At 40.9% G+C, this 15,895-nt stretch overlaps 1 protein-coding gene across 4 annotated transcripts in view; it reads right to left on the bottom strand.

Annotated features, from left to right (window-relative positions):
- TMTC1 (transmembrane O-mannosyltransferase targeting cadherins 1) overlaps window positions 1-15,895 on the bottom strand; it is a 263,017-nt gene that overhangs the window by 83,421 nt on the left and 163,701 nt on the right. For 3 of the 4 annotated variants that reach the window (XM_032347548.1, XM_032347545.1, XM_032347547.1), the window contains one exon: window positions 8,894-9,015. The exons of the other annotated variant lie outside the window; for it this stretch is intronic. In XM_032347548.1, coding sequence (XP_032203439.1) covers window positions 8,894-9,015 — 122 coding nt within the window. The remainder of the gene's footprint in view (window positions 1-8,893; window positions 9,016-15,895) is intronic. 4 annotated transcript variants of the gene reach the window in all.

The following is a 15,895-nucleotide window of genomic DNA, read 5'->3' as shown; positions in this document are numbered from 1 at the left end:
CATGTATACCTTCAATTTACACTATATTATATGTCAATTATATTTCAATAAAGATGAAAAAAAAAAAAAGCCAATGGTTTGAGATATATCTTCCTGCGTGGAATCCAACAGAAAAGGAAAGAAATGGATTCACTTATAAGTATGAGGGGTCTTGATAGAAGGGAGCCTGAGACCGCCACACTTCAGTCCACTCCCACCCTCCAGGCAGAGCCATAGTTGGCTGCACAGGACCTGGGCTGTCAACATCTATGCTTTAGTTGCTCTCCTCTGTTAGCAGAGGTGCATTTCCAAACCTCCTTCAGTGTGATGTTCCAGAACACTGACGTGCTAGGATAGGGTTGCAGAACCAATGGAGGAAGAGATGGGCCGGGAAAGGAGAGGCCTGTACCTATGCTGTTTTGCTTTCCTTCAGCTTGGATTCCTCCAATCTCCTCATTTGCACAGGGCGGACTGAAATAATGACTTGCAGCTACCTACCACAGCTTATGGTATTTTTCACATATATTTTTCCATTTAGGCTCATCTGAATCCAAATTACACTCTCCAAATTTTACTTTCAAATTGTGGTTTCCAAGACATTCACTGTTCATCATTTAGGACTTAATAGGCATGAACATTCATTTTTTATTAACTAATAGACTTCTATGATATTAAGGCCATGATTATAGTTCAGTGAGTGACTGCCCGAGATTATCCTCATCTCATGCCCCAGGCCACCCCACAGATTGGCCAACTGATCTTTAGCCCACCAGCACCCAACCTCCCCATCAGTTCACTTCATTTTCACTACGGCTCTGTTCTGTTCTGTTCTATTTGTCTACGATCTACAATCTCCAATTTTAGAACACATTCGCTTGAGTCCCCCAATAAAGTCCTACTGCCTTCCTTCCTGGTCACGTTCTTCACACAGCACACTCACTCCCAACCACAAGCACTGACCCCAAGCCTGGGGCAACCCTGGGCCCCTCCCTACCTGGGCACTTCTCTCAAGAGCAGCCCTCACTGCGTAGGCAGGCGTAGCTTCTAGATCTCACACCTCTTCTGAATTCAGATCTCGGAGGGCTAGATTGGAACAGTTCATGCCGGCACAGCAAGAGCGAAGAGACAAACGAGCTGGTATCAAATATTTCCGTCCTTACTCCATCATATTTTGAAGAACAACCTTAATCAACTTCTGAAACCCCGAAGTAGGTTATTATACCAGCAGGAAGCCTCCAACTGCGTGACAGTGGAAGTTTGTCCCACTGAAGCCTGGAGGCGTGGGGAGGAGCAGCAGAGTTTGACAGACTCAGCCCTCTTTTAAAACATGGCGCATAACACGAAAGATGCCAAGTTTAAAAGCACAGGCATACCTCTCTAAAGTAAAAAGACTTATTTCCTTACTCAAATCTTCGATCTTCACACTGTTTCTTCTCCAGTGGTATCCCTGACCTTCATTCACTCTTTCTCTCCAGATCATTTGGTGATAGGACTTTATGGCCCATTCGTGTAATAGCCCACTGCATTTCTCCTTTTCCTTTCATTGGGCTCATTATGATAAAAGAGAACCTTCTTTTAAGTTGGCATGATAGAATTGCATAAAAATGGATTCAGAGCTAAAACTAGGCACTAATAGAGTGGCTCTAGGTAAATTAGCCAACACATATGCACACTTACACATATATATTCTCAGATACCTGGTACACTAGACCTTGTAACTTAACTGAAAAGTGCCTTTCAATCTATTTCTTGGGTTTTTAGTTAAGTGGCTCTTTGCCAAGCCCAAGGTGCTTTTCCCACCTCTCTAATGTATTATACAATAGGAATTTGAGGCAAAAAAAAAAAAAGAAAGAAAGAAAAAAAAAAAACACAAAAAAACCCCACCCCAACACACAAAAACAAAACAAAACAAAACCTCAAACTAAAAAACGAATATCTGGCTTTGCCTTGTTCCTGGGTTTTCCACCATTTTTGTGACTTGGCCCTCTCAAAACAGAGTTACTCGTGTCCTCTTACGTTCAATCTTGTCCCATCCATGCAAGCCATAGACTTAGAGGGACTCAATCGTCTCTATTCGGTACCAACCACTTTGGGGCAATCTAACCTGTGCTTTTGAGTCCCTGTTTAGATCACCAGCTTCAGCTGAATTAACAGTCTCCCTCCATGACTTCATGGGAACAGGCCAACTTCTGACCTGTTCTCATGGACTGCAAACTCTCTTACTAAGCTGCCTATACAACCGCTCCTTGAAGAGGGAGGTCTGGCCTTGCTCCTGCTGCTGGGGCCTGTTTCCTCTGACATATAGCATACTTTCCTTCTTGCTGCTTTCCCCCATGAACTTCTAAGCATCAGCTGTTCCTGCTGCTTATGAGGACACCATCTTTTCTCACAGCAGAGCCCACACAGATGCTTCCCGAAGCACTTCCTGGTGTCACCACCAGGCCCCTGAGAGAACCCGTCCCCATGGCAAATGTACTGCCTTCCTTTCCCTTCCCCCAATGGAACCCCTCTCCCTTTCCTATGGGGACCATCCTACTGAAAAAGAGCAGACATAGGTAGTCACATTCCAATGCATGACAAAAATCCTTGTTTAAAATCTAAAGAAGAAAAAAAAATTCATGTTTTCCTCAGGGTTATTCTGAATCACAAAACACTGAGCTTTGGAGCTGAAAGAGACCTTAGAGATCATGTAGCACAATGATTACAGGGGTTGAGATTTCTCAAACCTGTAAAATTTCCAAGAAAATGGACTTGGGTGGGGGAGGAGTGTTGTGCACCCTCTGCTGCTCTTACCATCTTGTCATAGGAGAAAGGATATTTTAATACCAAAAATATAAGGCATAATTTCATAATTTAAAAAAGCACAGATAAAACTTTATGCAAAACCCACTATACTGTCTTTCTCTCTCCCCTCACCCTCCCAATTTTGCCACAGACCAGTCAGGGAAAAGTCTGTCATGGAGATCTCAGCAATGCTTGGAGACCACTGAGCAAGGCTAACCCTCTGGTTTTACTGGTAGGAAAATGATTCCTCCAAGGCTTCCAGGCAGTAGGGGACAGGACTGTGCTTATTTCCAGTTCAGTCTTCTTCCTACTGGATTTGCTAAGCTAAGCTTGTGCTGCTTTGAGCGACTGAGCTGCTGATTTTCATATTTGGCCAAACTTTGATTTACTCTCCAATAATCACCACTCTCCTCCAGCAAGTCTGAAGAAGCCTATGCATAGACGGCTCCTCAGAAGGGGTTCCCAATATCGGGTAACGGGAGAGTATTACTTCTGAGGTACTTTGTCATTTTGCATCCTGAGAAATACTGCAGTATTGCCTCCATAGTGACCCATGTAATACTGAAAATTTCATTTCAAATTGATAGGTATGACTTGAAGGTAACCCTCAAAATAAAAAAATGAATGGGTTGGTGGAGTCATCATTTTTCCAATTTTCCACATCTTTTGTGTCCATAAGCTTAGGGATTTTGCAATACAAATGGCATCTTTCTAAGAGTAGAGTAATTTTTTATATTCCTTTCTTCCCTCCAACACATGGTATCTAACTTCTTTTTCTGTGGTTTCAACTATTCTTGATCAATGCTACCCATAATACTGGGTCTGCCTTCATTTATCCTTATCTGCCTCCTCTTTCTATTCATTCATGTTTTCTTAAAAGTAGCTTAGGAATTTGCTCTTTGGCGCTGAAGTGAATAAATCACCTTTAATCTGGCATGTAAATGGGTATCTGATCACATCCTGTGACTTCATTTGAGAGCTCTCAACAACTATTTCTGCTTCACTGATTCAAAGAAATTTTAGTCCTTTGAAGCATTCTAATGTGGTTTTTATGAAATACCAAAAAAGTAGCCATCAAATTATATGCCTCTCTGGAGAGAATAAGAGATCAAAATTTCTGTTAAAAAAAAAAAAGTGATTTAAGCCCCAAACTCTCCAGCCTGTTCAAAAAGGAAATCCAAAAAATAGACATTTATCACCAGAAGAAAAGATTATTCCAATTTCTTTTGGTGGTGAAACTCTGACCCTAAAGCCATGCAATGATAAATAGCCTATTTCTGCCCCTTTTATCTATAGATTTCAAAGTGCAAGTGAGAGGAAGGTGATATTTTGGGTCTTATCTAAGTTAGGATGGAGGGAGAACAGAAGCCAGAAGATTTCAGTGACTTGTTCGTTGTTAGGCATAAAGGCAGAGATAAAAGAGCACTTGGTCTGACTTATTCTGGGCTTTTCTTGTAAAATAGCCAAATTAGCCCCTGGGCCTCATGGGAGTCACCCAGGATTCAGTGAGGGTGGACATGACTTCTGTGGTGTTTATGGATGGAATCTAAGGCCAGGATTTGGCGCCATATCACTTGAAACAAACATTTAATGAGTAGAAAGCTCAACTTCCTCAGAAGGATTACCCATTCAGCCTTTTACTTCATTGTCCTATAATTGCTAAAGGTCCTGAGACAACACAGATGTCTGCATAAAAAGGACAATGGGTATTATCAAACTTCCACTGATAACACTACGTATATGTTTTCCTAAAGCACCTGGGTACTTAATGCTGTGGATAACGGCTCCTTCTTGTCAAGGTCAAAATTTAAGGGGAGTCATGCAGAGAAGATTCCTGTGTGAATGAAAGGCTTGGGAAATATTCTTCCCCATCACCAAAGCCAATGTCTAACCTTAATAAATGCAACAAGCAACATCCAGTGTCCTCACACTTTCCTAGGGATGCCTACAGCACATGCAAACTTCTCTGTGGTCCCTAGGAAGTTTCCAGTATCTCTAAGGACTTCAGCACAGTTTATAGATATTGACAAGTTTTCTATGAAAATGGGGGACTTTCTCTGGAAAAGATTTTACCCAGCAGTGACCAGCTGCCCTACCTCAGTAGAAAATAGTGGATAGTTGGGCAGAGAGCTGCTGAAACGCTCAAAAAATGATGACTGAATGTGAACTCTGCAATGCATACATGCAGGTATTTGGGGAAAAAAGAAAGCTAGTCACCTTTTTTTTTTAAAGATAAAATCTTTTTTAAAAGATTTTATCAAACTTTGTCTTGGCAGGTCTTACTCAGGAGAGAGTTTCCTTCTCTCATCTTCTGTGCTATTGTCAAACTTCGTATTTGTGTTATTTTTTAAAAAAGATTTTATTTATTTATTTGACAGACAGAGATCACAAGTAGGCAGAGAGGCAGGCAGAGAGAGATGGGGAAGCAGGCTCCCTGCTGAGCAGAGAGCCCAACGCAGGGCTCAATCCCAGGACCCTAGGATCATAACCTGAGCTGAAGGCAGAGGCTTTAACCCACTGAGCCACCCAGGCACCCCTAGTCATTTCTTTAATGAAGACCAGCTTACTGACACTGATTTTGGATGACTCTGCACCAAGTTTACAAAATGAAGCAAAATCCGAGTGGTTCTAAGAGGCGGGCACCTGTTCTCGGAAATACTGAGGATTTCTTCATATTTAGAACTTTCATTTTAATCCAAATGAGCTTATTCCTATCGGAAAAGAGGCAGGGATACTACATTGTCTATTTTAGAGAAAAGAAAGGCAGAGAAAGGTCGGGGCGCCTGGGTGGCTCAGTTGGTTGAGCATCCTCTTGGTTTTGGCTAAGTCATGAGCTTAACGGTTGTGAGATGGAGCCCCATGTTGGACTCTGTCTGTGCTTGGTGCAGAGTCTGCTTGGGATTCTCTCTCTCCCCCTCATTCCTCCTCTCCCTGCTTGCGCATGTGCTTTCTCACTTTCTCTCTTGCTCTAAAATAAATAAATAAATCTTTTTACAAGTCAAAGAAAGGTCTATTTAAGAGGTTACAACCCATTGAGAGCCAGAGCTGGCATGATTCTGCAGTTTAGAAAATACACCTACCCTGGTGAAAGGAACCCCTTATTTTAAATAAGACACCCCACAAACAGATGATGACAGTATTAAGGGCTTAATAATGTTTACACAAGGGTCTCTTCCAGAAAAATGACATTTTAACCTCTTGTTTAAAATTCCAGCCCTTTATTTTCTCAGAAATTGTTCTCTTATCTCTATATCAGGAAAGTTTGCTGCACATGCAACTTCTTGTCCCCCAGAATCCTAGATTCCTGAGGATTTATATCTCAGGACTCAGAAGTACACGTCCTGATCATGAGATGGAGCTGAGCTGAAAGAATGTTACTGTGTTCTGAAATGCTCCTTCTTTTCACTTATGAAGAATACTAAGATGTTACATAAGAAAAGCAATGTAGGGGGCACCTGGGTGGCTCCATGAGTTAAAGCCTCTGCCTTCGGCTCAGGTCACGATCCCAGGGTCCTGGGATCAAGCCCCACATCAGGCTCTCTGCTCAGTGGGGAGCCTGCTTCCCTCCTCTCTCTCTGCCTACTTGTGATCCCCATCTGTCAAATAAATAAATAAAAAACCTTAAAAAAAAAGAAAAGCAATGTAGTTTGGAAGGTGAGAGGTCCTCCAGTAGATAAAGAGTGCATTCCAGCTCTACCCATCTTGGGCAAGTTCACTAACTTCTTAGCATCCAGGTGTTGTATTTTTGTAAAACAAGGTAATGCCATCAGCTACTTAAGGAGCTGATATCAATCAATAATAGTTATATATTTTTTATTGACCACATATAATGCAAAACACTTTCTGAGTTTTTTAAATGATCATCTCATTTAATGCTCACAATGTCTCATTGAGTTGGGTGCTATTATGTTCATTTTATACAGGTGAGGGAAGTGAGGCTTTGAAATATCACACTCATCCTTAAGCCAGAATTCAAACACAGGCCTCCTGACTTTAGGGGGAAGCTATGGATTACTACATCAACAGTGTGAGTGAACTGATAACATAAATATAATATGTTTAGCATAGTTAGTGACATATAACTGAAGTTCACTGGAAGTTTTGGTACAATTAACATTAACTAGTGTTTATCAGCAGTGAAACTCTTTGAGGCCAGACACCGAGACTCACTTATTTTTGTAATCTCAGATTCTAGTACAGAATGCAGATGTGCTCTGTTGAGACTTGTTAGGTTAAGAACGAACATGGATTCCACTTGGAATCATCCGCACTAAAGAGCAGCACTGCCTGAAGCCACTTTCAGCTGGTCTAAGCAGAACCATATCTAGAACAGACACTGAGTTCCCTTCGCCCTTCCCTGAGGTCTCATAAGCCTGTTATCTCACAGCAATACAGAATACAAAGAATCTGTGTTGTATTTTGTCTATAACATACAGTATTTATCAAGAAATAACCTCCTTCACAAATGGTGCAGAAGACACAAAGAAAATGAAGGACTGCCCTCTCTCTTGAACCTAGTCAAAACAAGAAGCTGTAAAGACTTGGAAAAACTGTTAGGTATTTGGTTTGGGGGCAATCAAAGGTTAATGAAATTAAGTCTCGATTGTTTGTGTCTTTAAATTTCTAACTCAATGTCAATTAATGAAATTAAAATCTATTGATATTGATATTAATTTTAAAATAAAATTTAAAGTTAAAATTCCAATCCAAAGGATAAAAAAACGCAGACTCAAAGGGGTACATACACTCTGACGTTTACAGCAGCACTATCAACAAGAGCCAAATTATGGAAAGAACCCAAATGTCCGCTGACTGATAAATGGATAAAGAAGATGTGGTACACACACACACACACACACACACACAAACATTACTCAGCCAGCAACAAGAATGAAATCTTGCCAGTTGCAATGACATGCATGGAGGTAGAGTATACTATGCAAAGTGAAACAGGCCAGTCAAAGAAAGAGAAATACCATATGATTTCACTCATATGTGGAATTTAGGAAACAAAAGAGATGAACATAAGGAAGAGGGTGGGAAGCAAACTGTAAGAGACTGTTAAAAACAGAGAACAAACTGAGGGTTGCTGGAGGGGAAGTGGGCGAGGGGATGGGCTAAATAGGTGATGGGCATTAAAGAAGCCACTTCTTGTGCTAAGTATTGGGTGTTATACATAAGTGATGAATCACTGAATTCTACTCTTAAAAACCAATATTACAGGATATGTTAACTAACTAGAATTTAAATAAAAATATGAAACAAAAATAAAATTCAAAAAATAAAATAAAACTCCTAATTCAATATTAATAAATAAAAATAATAATTTCATTATAATATTTTGGTTTAGGATATTGCCTTCTACAAAATTTCATTCTTACATGACATTCATGATACTACTTAACTTTAGGAAGTTTACTAATATCCCTATTTTTAAAATGTCAAGCCTCAGTACAAAAAAGCTTCATATCTTGCTCAAGGTTACACAATGAATGAATGGCAGAACCACTCAGGGGACATTCCCAGGTATCTGAAAAGAAATGTGGCCTTGAACACTGACATCTGAATAAGACAAGAGAACAGACAAGCTTCAGCCCAGTTCAAATATTCAGAGATAAGTGGCACTATGTAATCACATATGGATGAATACCTTTATAATTTTTAACCATTTTCTTTCTCAAGGACATATTTTCTTGAGATTTTACCTATTTTTTAAATTAAAAGGAGAAAGGAAGAGAGACAGAAAGAAGAAAATAGAAATTAATTACACTCTTGCTACATAATAATTTTATGCAATCCACATACTTCTAAAAAACTACGACAATTATGCGTAATGAAACATAGATATTGGGGTAAATGACGGCTGCTGAAATCCTGAATATAATCCAGTCAATGCTTCACATCTAATGGTCAAGCTTCCAGCTGCAGGTAAGCCGCTCTACACCAGAGTAAACACGTGCCAGTTCAAGCTCACCCACACCTCTCTGTGGCTGTTGTGAAAGCTGAGGTAATAAACGCCTCAGCTACACAAGGACCTAATTGTGACACAAGCAAAGAACCGTCCCTCTGGAACTATCCGTTGGTGACAGAAGGCAGGTCTCGTAAAGTGGAAATCACAAGCGATAATTACCTAGGCATGTAAAGGACTCTCTCGGCCACCACAAAACCCACCCTGAAGAAGAGATTGCTGGCTGGAATGAACGGGAAAACCAGGAACAACAAGCCCACTAAAACTTCCTTGTGCTCCAGTCTCTGAAACATACAACAGTGAAGGACAAATTAATTTTTAAAAACTTTCACTTCAGTTGGCATTTAACCATCTCTTTCATTCTCAAGTTCTCATTGATGGAATGAATAAATTAGACCAATGCAAACGCTTTGATCAGTGAGCTGAATTCATCAGAGAAAGCCCTTGGCTGCTGAAACCCCTGGCAAGTCACACGTTCGCCACCCAGAAACCTCTGATAATTGCACATGAGCAGTGACCATTACTCCTTGTTTTGGGCCAGTCCTACAGCAACCCTACTTCTTGGCTCTGGTCCCTTTCAGAATCTCTGTCCGAGAGCAAAGCAGCTTAATAGAATCAAGCTCACTAAGGCATCATAGAGAATTATTGTCCTCTCAGAAACAGAATGCATTAAAAAAAAAAAAAAACCTACAACAAACCCACACAAAGCTCACCAGGAGCTTAGCATAAGGCTTGGCATAAAAGAAATTAAATGCAAATAGTAAAATTCAGAGAACCAATGAGAGAGATCATTAAAGCTGAGAAATTTTTAGGTCAAATTAAGCCAGTATTTTTTCCATGAAATTTTTGGCATCAAAGTCATTATAATAATTCATTAAATTGACAAAGCACCTTTCTCTAATACTATATATTTTCTGTAGATCTAAATTTGTCAAGATTTTTCTGTCACTTCTCATTAACAGAAAAAATTTATTACTAATAATTCGCTATAATGGACACTGTAAACGTTAGTCTGTATTTCCATGACTGATATGGACACATTTGAAGACAGGCCTATATAAAACACACCTTAATATATAGGATGACATTATTTTTTCTTTTTAAAACAGTTTAAGAAAACCAAATAGAACTTTGCATATTACAGTTATAAATATTTCTTACAAACATTTAAAAGTGTATTACTTTTAATAATTATATAAGACTAAGTAAAAGTTTTAAAAATATAGATAAAACTTCCTAATACCAGCTACTAATGCTTTAAGTGGACAAAGTAAAAGATTTTTAACAACTTGAGAAATTTGTCACCTGGATTTTATTAAAATATTGGTTTTGCTGACTATAATGTATAGAATAATAAAATTCCAGAGAGCAATTCCACATGAATAAATGTGATTTGGACAATTTCTCTTAAATAATTAATGGTTCTATAAGTTATGATCTCATTTTTTTACCTAAAGGAACCATACTCTTTAGAATTAAAAGATGAAAGGGAAAAAAAGGCTTTCATAACAAGCCTTCAACTGAAATGGATGCAACTGGATGATGTTATATTTTCTCTGACCCACTAAAATTGAGAAAAAAAATAGGTGAGAAAAGTAGCAAGTTCATTATATTTAAAAGCTGCAACCTATTTTTTTAATTTAGATTATACTTTGAATTTACAAAATACATTTCATCTCAAGAAATTAAAGTTTACGTAATTTAAAGAAGAATAACACCTTCATAAGAATCCTGTGACTCAAGAGCAAGTATTTCTTTGCTAAAACTGAAAATGAATCCCAGAGAATGAGTGTCTCGCCCAGTGTTCCTTATGAACTCTCGGCCTATTACTGAGTAGGGGGTTGATGTCCTATTTCTGTCGATGCACTTTTATTTTTTAGCTATAGTTGACTCCTTCTTTGAAGCCTATCAAAACGTGAAATATTTTTTACAAAAGAATTCGCATATTGTCCCACAGAAATTTCTGAAAAGAACTTAATATGTTCTACTTATTAATCCTATAGAATTAATAAGAATATAACCAGAACTCAAACCAGGCCATTAGCCATGTCCCTGGATAGTGTCACATCCACTGAGCCACCTCTCTGGCTGTCTTCAAGGTTAGGAAAGAACAGTCCTCACAGAGGAGCTGAAGGAGACATCACTTCCATACCCCCAATCTCACACCTTCTTTCCTGAGCAAAGGCTGCCTTCCTCACTCTGGTGGCCAGGGGTTTATGTCCTTTACTCAGCAGAATCCCCAGTGCTTTCAGGAGCCCCTAGGTTGGGAGGAGGCAGGTGTCCTGACATGTAGGCACCCAACCCTGTGCCTGCCCCCTCTCCCTCCCTCTCCCAACCCTGCAGGGGGCAGGACCCCTCCGGATCTCCCTGCTGCTGGGGACAGAGAGTGACAGTCAAGGAGCCCCCAGCCTCCCCCAGAAGACTGACCTGCAAACTGAAAACTCACTACACCATGTGCTCCTTGTTCCTCCACCGGGTTCTTCAGGCTCCAAGAGCATCTTTATTTCCTTCATGGCCATCATCCCAATTGTAATCACACATTTATCTGTGTGTTTCCATCTTTATAAAATGTCTGTCTTCCCCAGGAGATTGGGAGCCAGGAGGGCAGGGAGCTGGTCAGCTGTGTTCACTGGTACATGATCTGTGCTTAGTTCAGTGCCTGGCACTTAATGGGTGCTCGGAAATACTTGTAGAATAAATCAGTAAGTGAATAAATGTACCCAGCAAGAGAGAAAACTGGATGTAAGAAGGCGAGAAGTTAAGGAGGACATCCTGGTGGAGGTGACGATCTGAATTTGAAAAAAATTAATGAATGCGTGGGAGGCAGACAAATTTGGTTGTGGTTGGGAAAGGAGGGCAGGTCATTGGCAGAGGAGGGGCTGGTCCTAAGGGGAGCTTTTTGTTCAACTCCGTCAAAGACAGTGGCACAGCACCCAAACTCAATGAAGTTTTACTATTTTGTTTTGTCTTGAGAAAAATAATATTCATGAATAATTCTTTATTCTTAAATTAAATTGATGATCACACCCTTTGTCTTCCCTCCTCCCTCTTCAGTCAAGAGAGAGAGAAAAAATAATCAGAAATGTATTTCTCTAAATGGTAAGTCAATCAATCAAACAGAAAGTTGTAAAGTTAGGGGAAAATGTCATGGACATGGCTGAATTTCCTAGAATAAGAAAGAGTGGGAGGGAATCCAATTTCGCATGTTGTGGATCACAGATGTGACAGAATTGGCTAAATAATTTAAAGCTTATTTCAGCCTAACAGAAACTCAAACAAAATAGGAGTTGGGGGAGGGAGAGAAAATTTGTGACTTTCCAAAGTACACAGAGTGCATTCAATTTCTAGGAATAGAGGCAAATGGAAATTTACTTATTCAAATTACAGTAGTGGGTATAAAGACAGGAGTATTAAAAGAGCTAATCATATGGCTATTAAAAATGTGCATTATTTGATTAACTGTGCAACTTCAGAGTTAATTTATTTCTTTGAGCTTTAACCTGATGATCAGTAAAACAAAAGAAAGGATATTGATACCTATTGTGTCTGCAGGAAAATGTGTGACAAATTCAGGATGACAGATGGTAGGTCTGATTCCTTCCTGGCCTGGATGAAGTAGAGAAGCATGACCCTCAGCTGTAAGGAGATAACCACACCTACCGGAGGGTTTTGTTCAGCTGCTGTCTCCACAACACCTCTCCCATCAAGCAGCTAAGTAAGGGAAGAGCAGTGGTTTTCTCAGGACACGTGAGGGACCTCAGAGAAAACATCACTCCAGAATCCAAGTCTAGCCTGGCAGCTTCTGGTTTCTTTTTTCCCCTTTGCCCTACTCTCAGATAACTTTTCAAAGCACAGGTCACAGATAAGAGGACACACGCACGCATGCACGCACGCACGCACACACCCGCACTGTGGCCAGCAGGGTATGGGTGTGTGTTCAGGAGAAGAGGACCCCTCCCTGCCCCATTTAAAACAGACAACAATCCACTGCTCACCGTTCCCTTCCAGGAAGGCAGAGAATGGACCTCATTATGGTAATTTTTTAAAAAGATTTTCTTCTTAATTTTTAAATTATTTCTATACCCAATGTGGAGCTTGAACTGTTGGGTCCATTATCAAAGGAACGAGACTGAGACAAAGTTATGCAAAGCCTTATTCTATGCCAAGCATTAGAAGTTAGACTGGCCAGGGAAACGAGGCTGAGACAAAGTAAAAGTTATGTAAAGCTTTATTCTATGCCAAGCATTAGAAGTCAGACTGACCGGCCAGGGCCGCCTCTGAAGAGAGCGACGCCCCTTGGTCTTACAGGCTAGTTTTTATAGGGCACAATCACAGACATCTACATATGTGGCTTTGGCTGAATGGATGTCTCCTACCTGTGTGTTTTAGTAACGGTTACCTGGAACCAATACTAGTAACTGTTGAGGCGTTTATTAAACAACAAAATGGCCTTGTTTTATGTATGTGTTTTAGTAATAGTTACCTGGAACCGAGAGCATATAAACAAAATGGCCTTGTTTTAGGTGTTGTGTTTCAGTAACAGTTACCTGGAACCAAGAGCAGTAACTGCTGAGGCTTTTATTAAACAACAAAATGTCTACCTAGGTAACATGGAGTCACTATGGCTAAGTAGGCCCAGGCAGGCCCTAAGGGGTTAACATGTTTTAACGTGGAATCGACCCCAACAGAACTTACAACCCCGAGATCAAGAGTCCCATGCTCTACCAACTAAGCCAGCCAGGTGCCCCCTCATTATAGTAATTACTATCTTTGTTAATATATTTTCTCCCACCTCTACAGTTTTCAGGAAAATGGTATGGTGCGTGTACGGTGAGAGTATGTTCTCAGAGTTCTAGCTATAACACAGCTGTATTTCAATTCTAGAGATTTATTCGGCAGCGCTGGGCTCTCACTGTCTGCAACTAATTTAGCAATCTTCTGAGAAGCTGATGACAGTTGAGCTCCCCTCTTCAGCCCCAGGAGACAGGCGTTTGCCAAGGTGACAACGGACATGGCTGTCAATACATACTAGACCCCCTCCATTTTTCTTTCTGTTTAGGGGTCTATTCCTTTCATTACACTACGAATTCCTTGATGACAGTCACCATCTCATTTAAACTTGTTACCTAGATATGTGGCACACACAGAATTGGCATTCAACTCATATGAGCTGCAACAGTAAAGCTCAGGGATGAAAGCTGCATACACATTACCAGGGTTCTCTGGAAGAGCCTTTTCAGGGACTTCCTGTCAAGAAAATCTTTTACTTTTGGTAACCCTTTGAAACACGGTATTTGCGGCATTAATTTGGGGTGAAAAGGGTCTGGCAAACTGACCAATGGTACTGAGGCTTTTTTTTTTTTTTTAAGATTTTTTATTTATTTATTTATTAGAGAGAGAAAGAGAAAGAGCACAAGCATGGGTAGCAGCAGTCAGAGGGAGAGGGAGAAGCAGGCTCCCCACTGAACAGAGAGCCTGAAACAGGGCTCGATCCCAGGACCCCAGGATCATGACCTGAGCCAAAGGCATATGCTTAACTGACTAAGCCACCCAGGTGCCCCAGAACTGAGGTATTTTAATTAAGACATACCCACACCTTCTACACCACTCTGATTCCATTCACTGCTACTTATGACTCTTCCATCTTGCCCCATCCTTTGGTTTGTGTGCTTAGGAAAAGTGCCATCTTTTACTTTATTGACATTCAATTTTAATTTTTAAAATACTTTAATTTATTAAGATTTCTAATCACATTACCACTACTGCCATTGTGAAAGTTCTTTTTAATTGAAGACAAGTTATTTGATCATCTGGAAGGGATTCCAGATGATGTGACTACTTCCTCACCTCTTGTGAGGGGTCTGCTCTGAATTCCAGTCACTGAACCGGGCAGTGAGTGAGGCTCCTTCTCTGGCTAAGTGACTCCCAAACAGCGACCCTGCAGCAGCCAATCCAAATCTGTGCAAGTTTAAATAATGACCAAACCTCACAACCACTCTGCGGAGGTATAACTATTCCTGTGGTAAACTGTTGTATGTCTCAGACCTTTGAGTCCTTCACGAATAACTATAACCAACATCGGTACAAATGCCAGGGAGTTACGTCAATACTTCTGGGAGAAAGAGTTCTCAAGGTTGCATACAACCTCAGCTCTCCTTCCTGCAAAACTGGGAAAACTGGGCTCTCCTTGTGCACATTTTAAGAATTCTTTTTGGTCCAATACCCCTCCGACTGTCCACAGGAAATGCATCAGTGAGTTTCCACTTGAGCAAAACAGAGGCTTCGGTTGATTTAAAACATCACGAACTTCGAATCTACAAAAGCCCTTAGACACTCTCAAGGATGGGGATAATACCAAAGGCATTAAATGAATGAAGAACTGGGCCCCAAATGCTAACTCAGGAGCCACAAAGGATGATTTCAAGACCAGAATGGGAAATGCCAAGTGAGGACAGAAAGAGCTTGGCCGTTTGGGGCAAGAGGGTACTGTCTGAGCTCTGCACAATCGTACCTTGAACTTATGCCCCCTGAGCTGCCCTCCTGTCTACCTGACCCTCACTGTTGGCTGTGTTCTCCTCTGCATCTTACAGCCCCTCCCTCCTCCACTTCGGCCTGGCAATTGCTCAGTTCACCGATCTGCAGGCATAGCTCCTGTCTGGGATTCCTTTCCCATGATCACAGCTCTCATACTTTTGCCTCCTGTTGAGAGCCCTGTCCTCTGCCTTTTTAGGTCATCTGGCAGGTGTCACTGTGCATGCTGGCTCCACGAACCCTGACCGTATCACTGCAAACAGACCCTTTGCAAACTCTTCAATCACCCCATTGGCCTTGTTGTGTGCTTCCTGCCGGGGCCCTGTATGGCAGATCAGCTCAGAGTGGAAGGGTGTATAGGGATGGAAGCTGAGCTATGGATGCCAAGAAAGGATCAGAACCCTGGTTTTTATAAGCTGACAGGAGAGGCGACTCTAGCCCACCCTTGCCTCAGTCCCATCCTTATATTTTTATATTTCCATTAGGTGTCAGTTTGTGGCTAAACCACCCTTTTGTAAGGCTACTGAGATTATACAAAATTTTAAATACTGTTTTTATAAAGTCATTAAGCGTCTGTCTTTGGCTCAGGTCATGATCCCAAGGTCCCAGGATCGAGCCCTGCACCAGGCTCCC

Source organism: Mustela erminea, chromosome 6, assembly GCF_009829155.1.
Source record: "Mustela erminea isolate mMusErm1 chromosome 6, mMusErm1.Pri, whole genome shotgun sequence".
In the NCBI taxonomy this organism is placed as follows: domain Eukaryota; kingdom Metazoa; phylum Chordata; class Mammalia; order Carnivora; family Mustelidae; genus Mustela; species Mustela erminea.
Note: the sequence above shows the minus strand (reverse complement) of the source record. Positions and strands in the feature narration are given on the sequence as shown.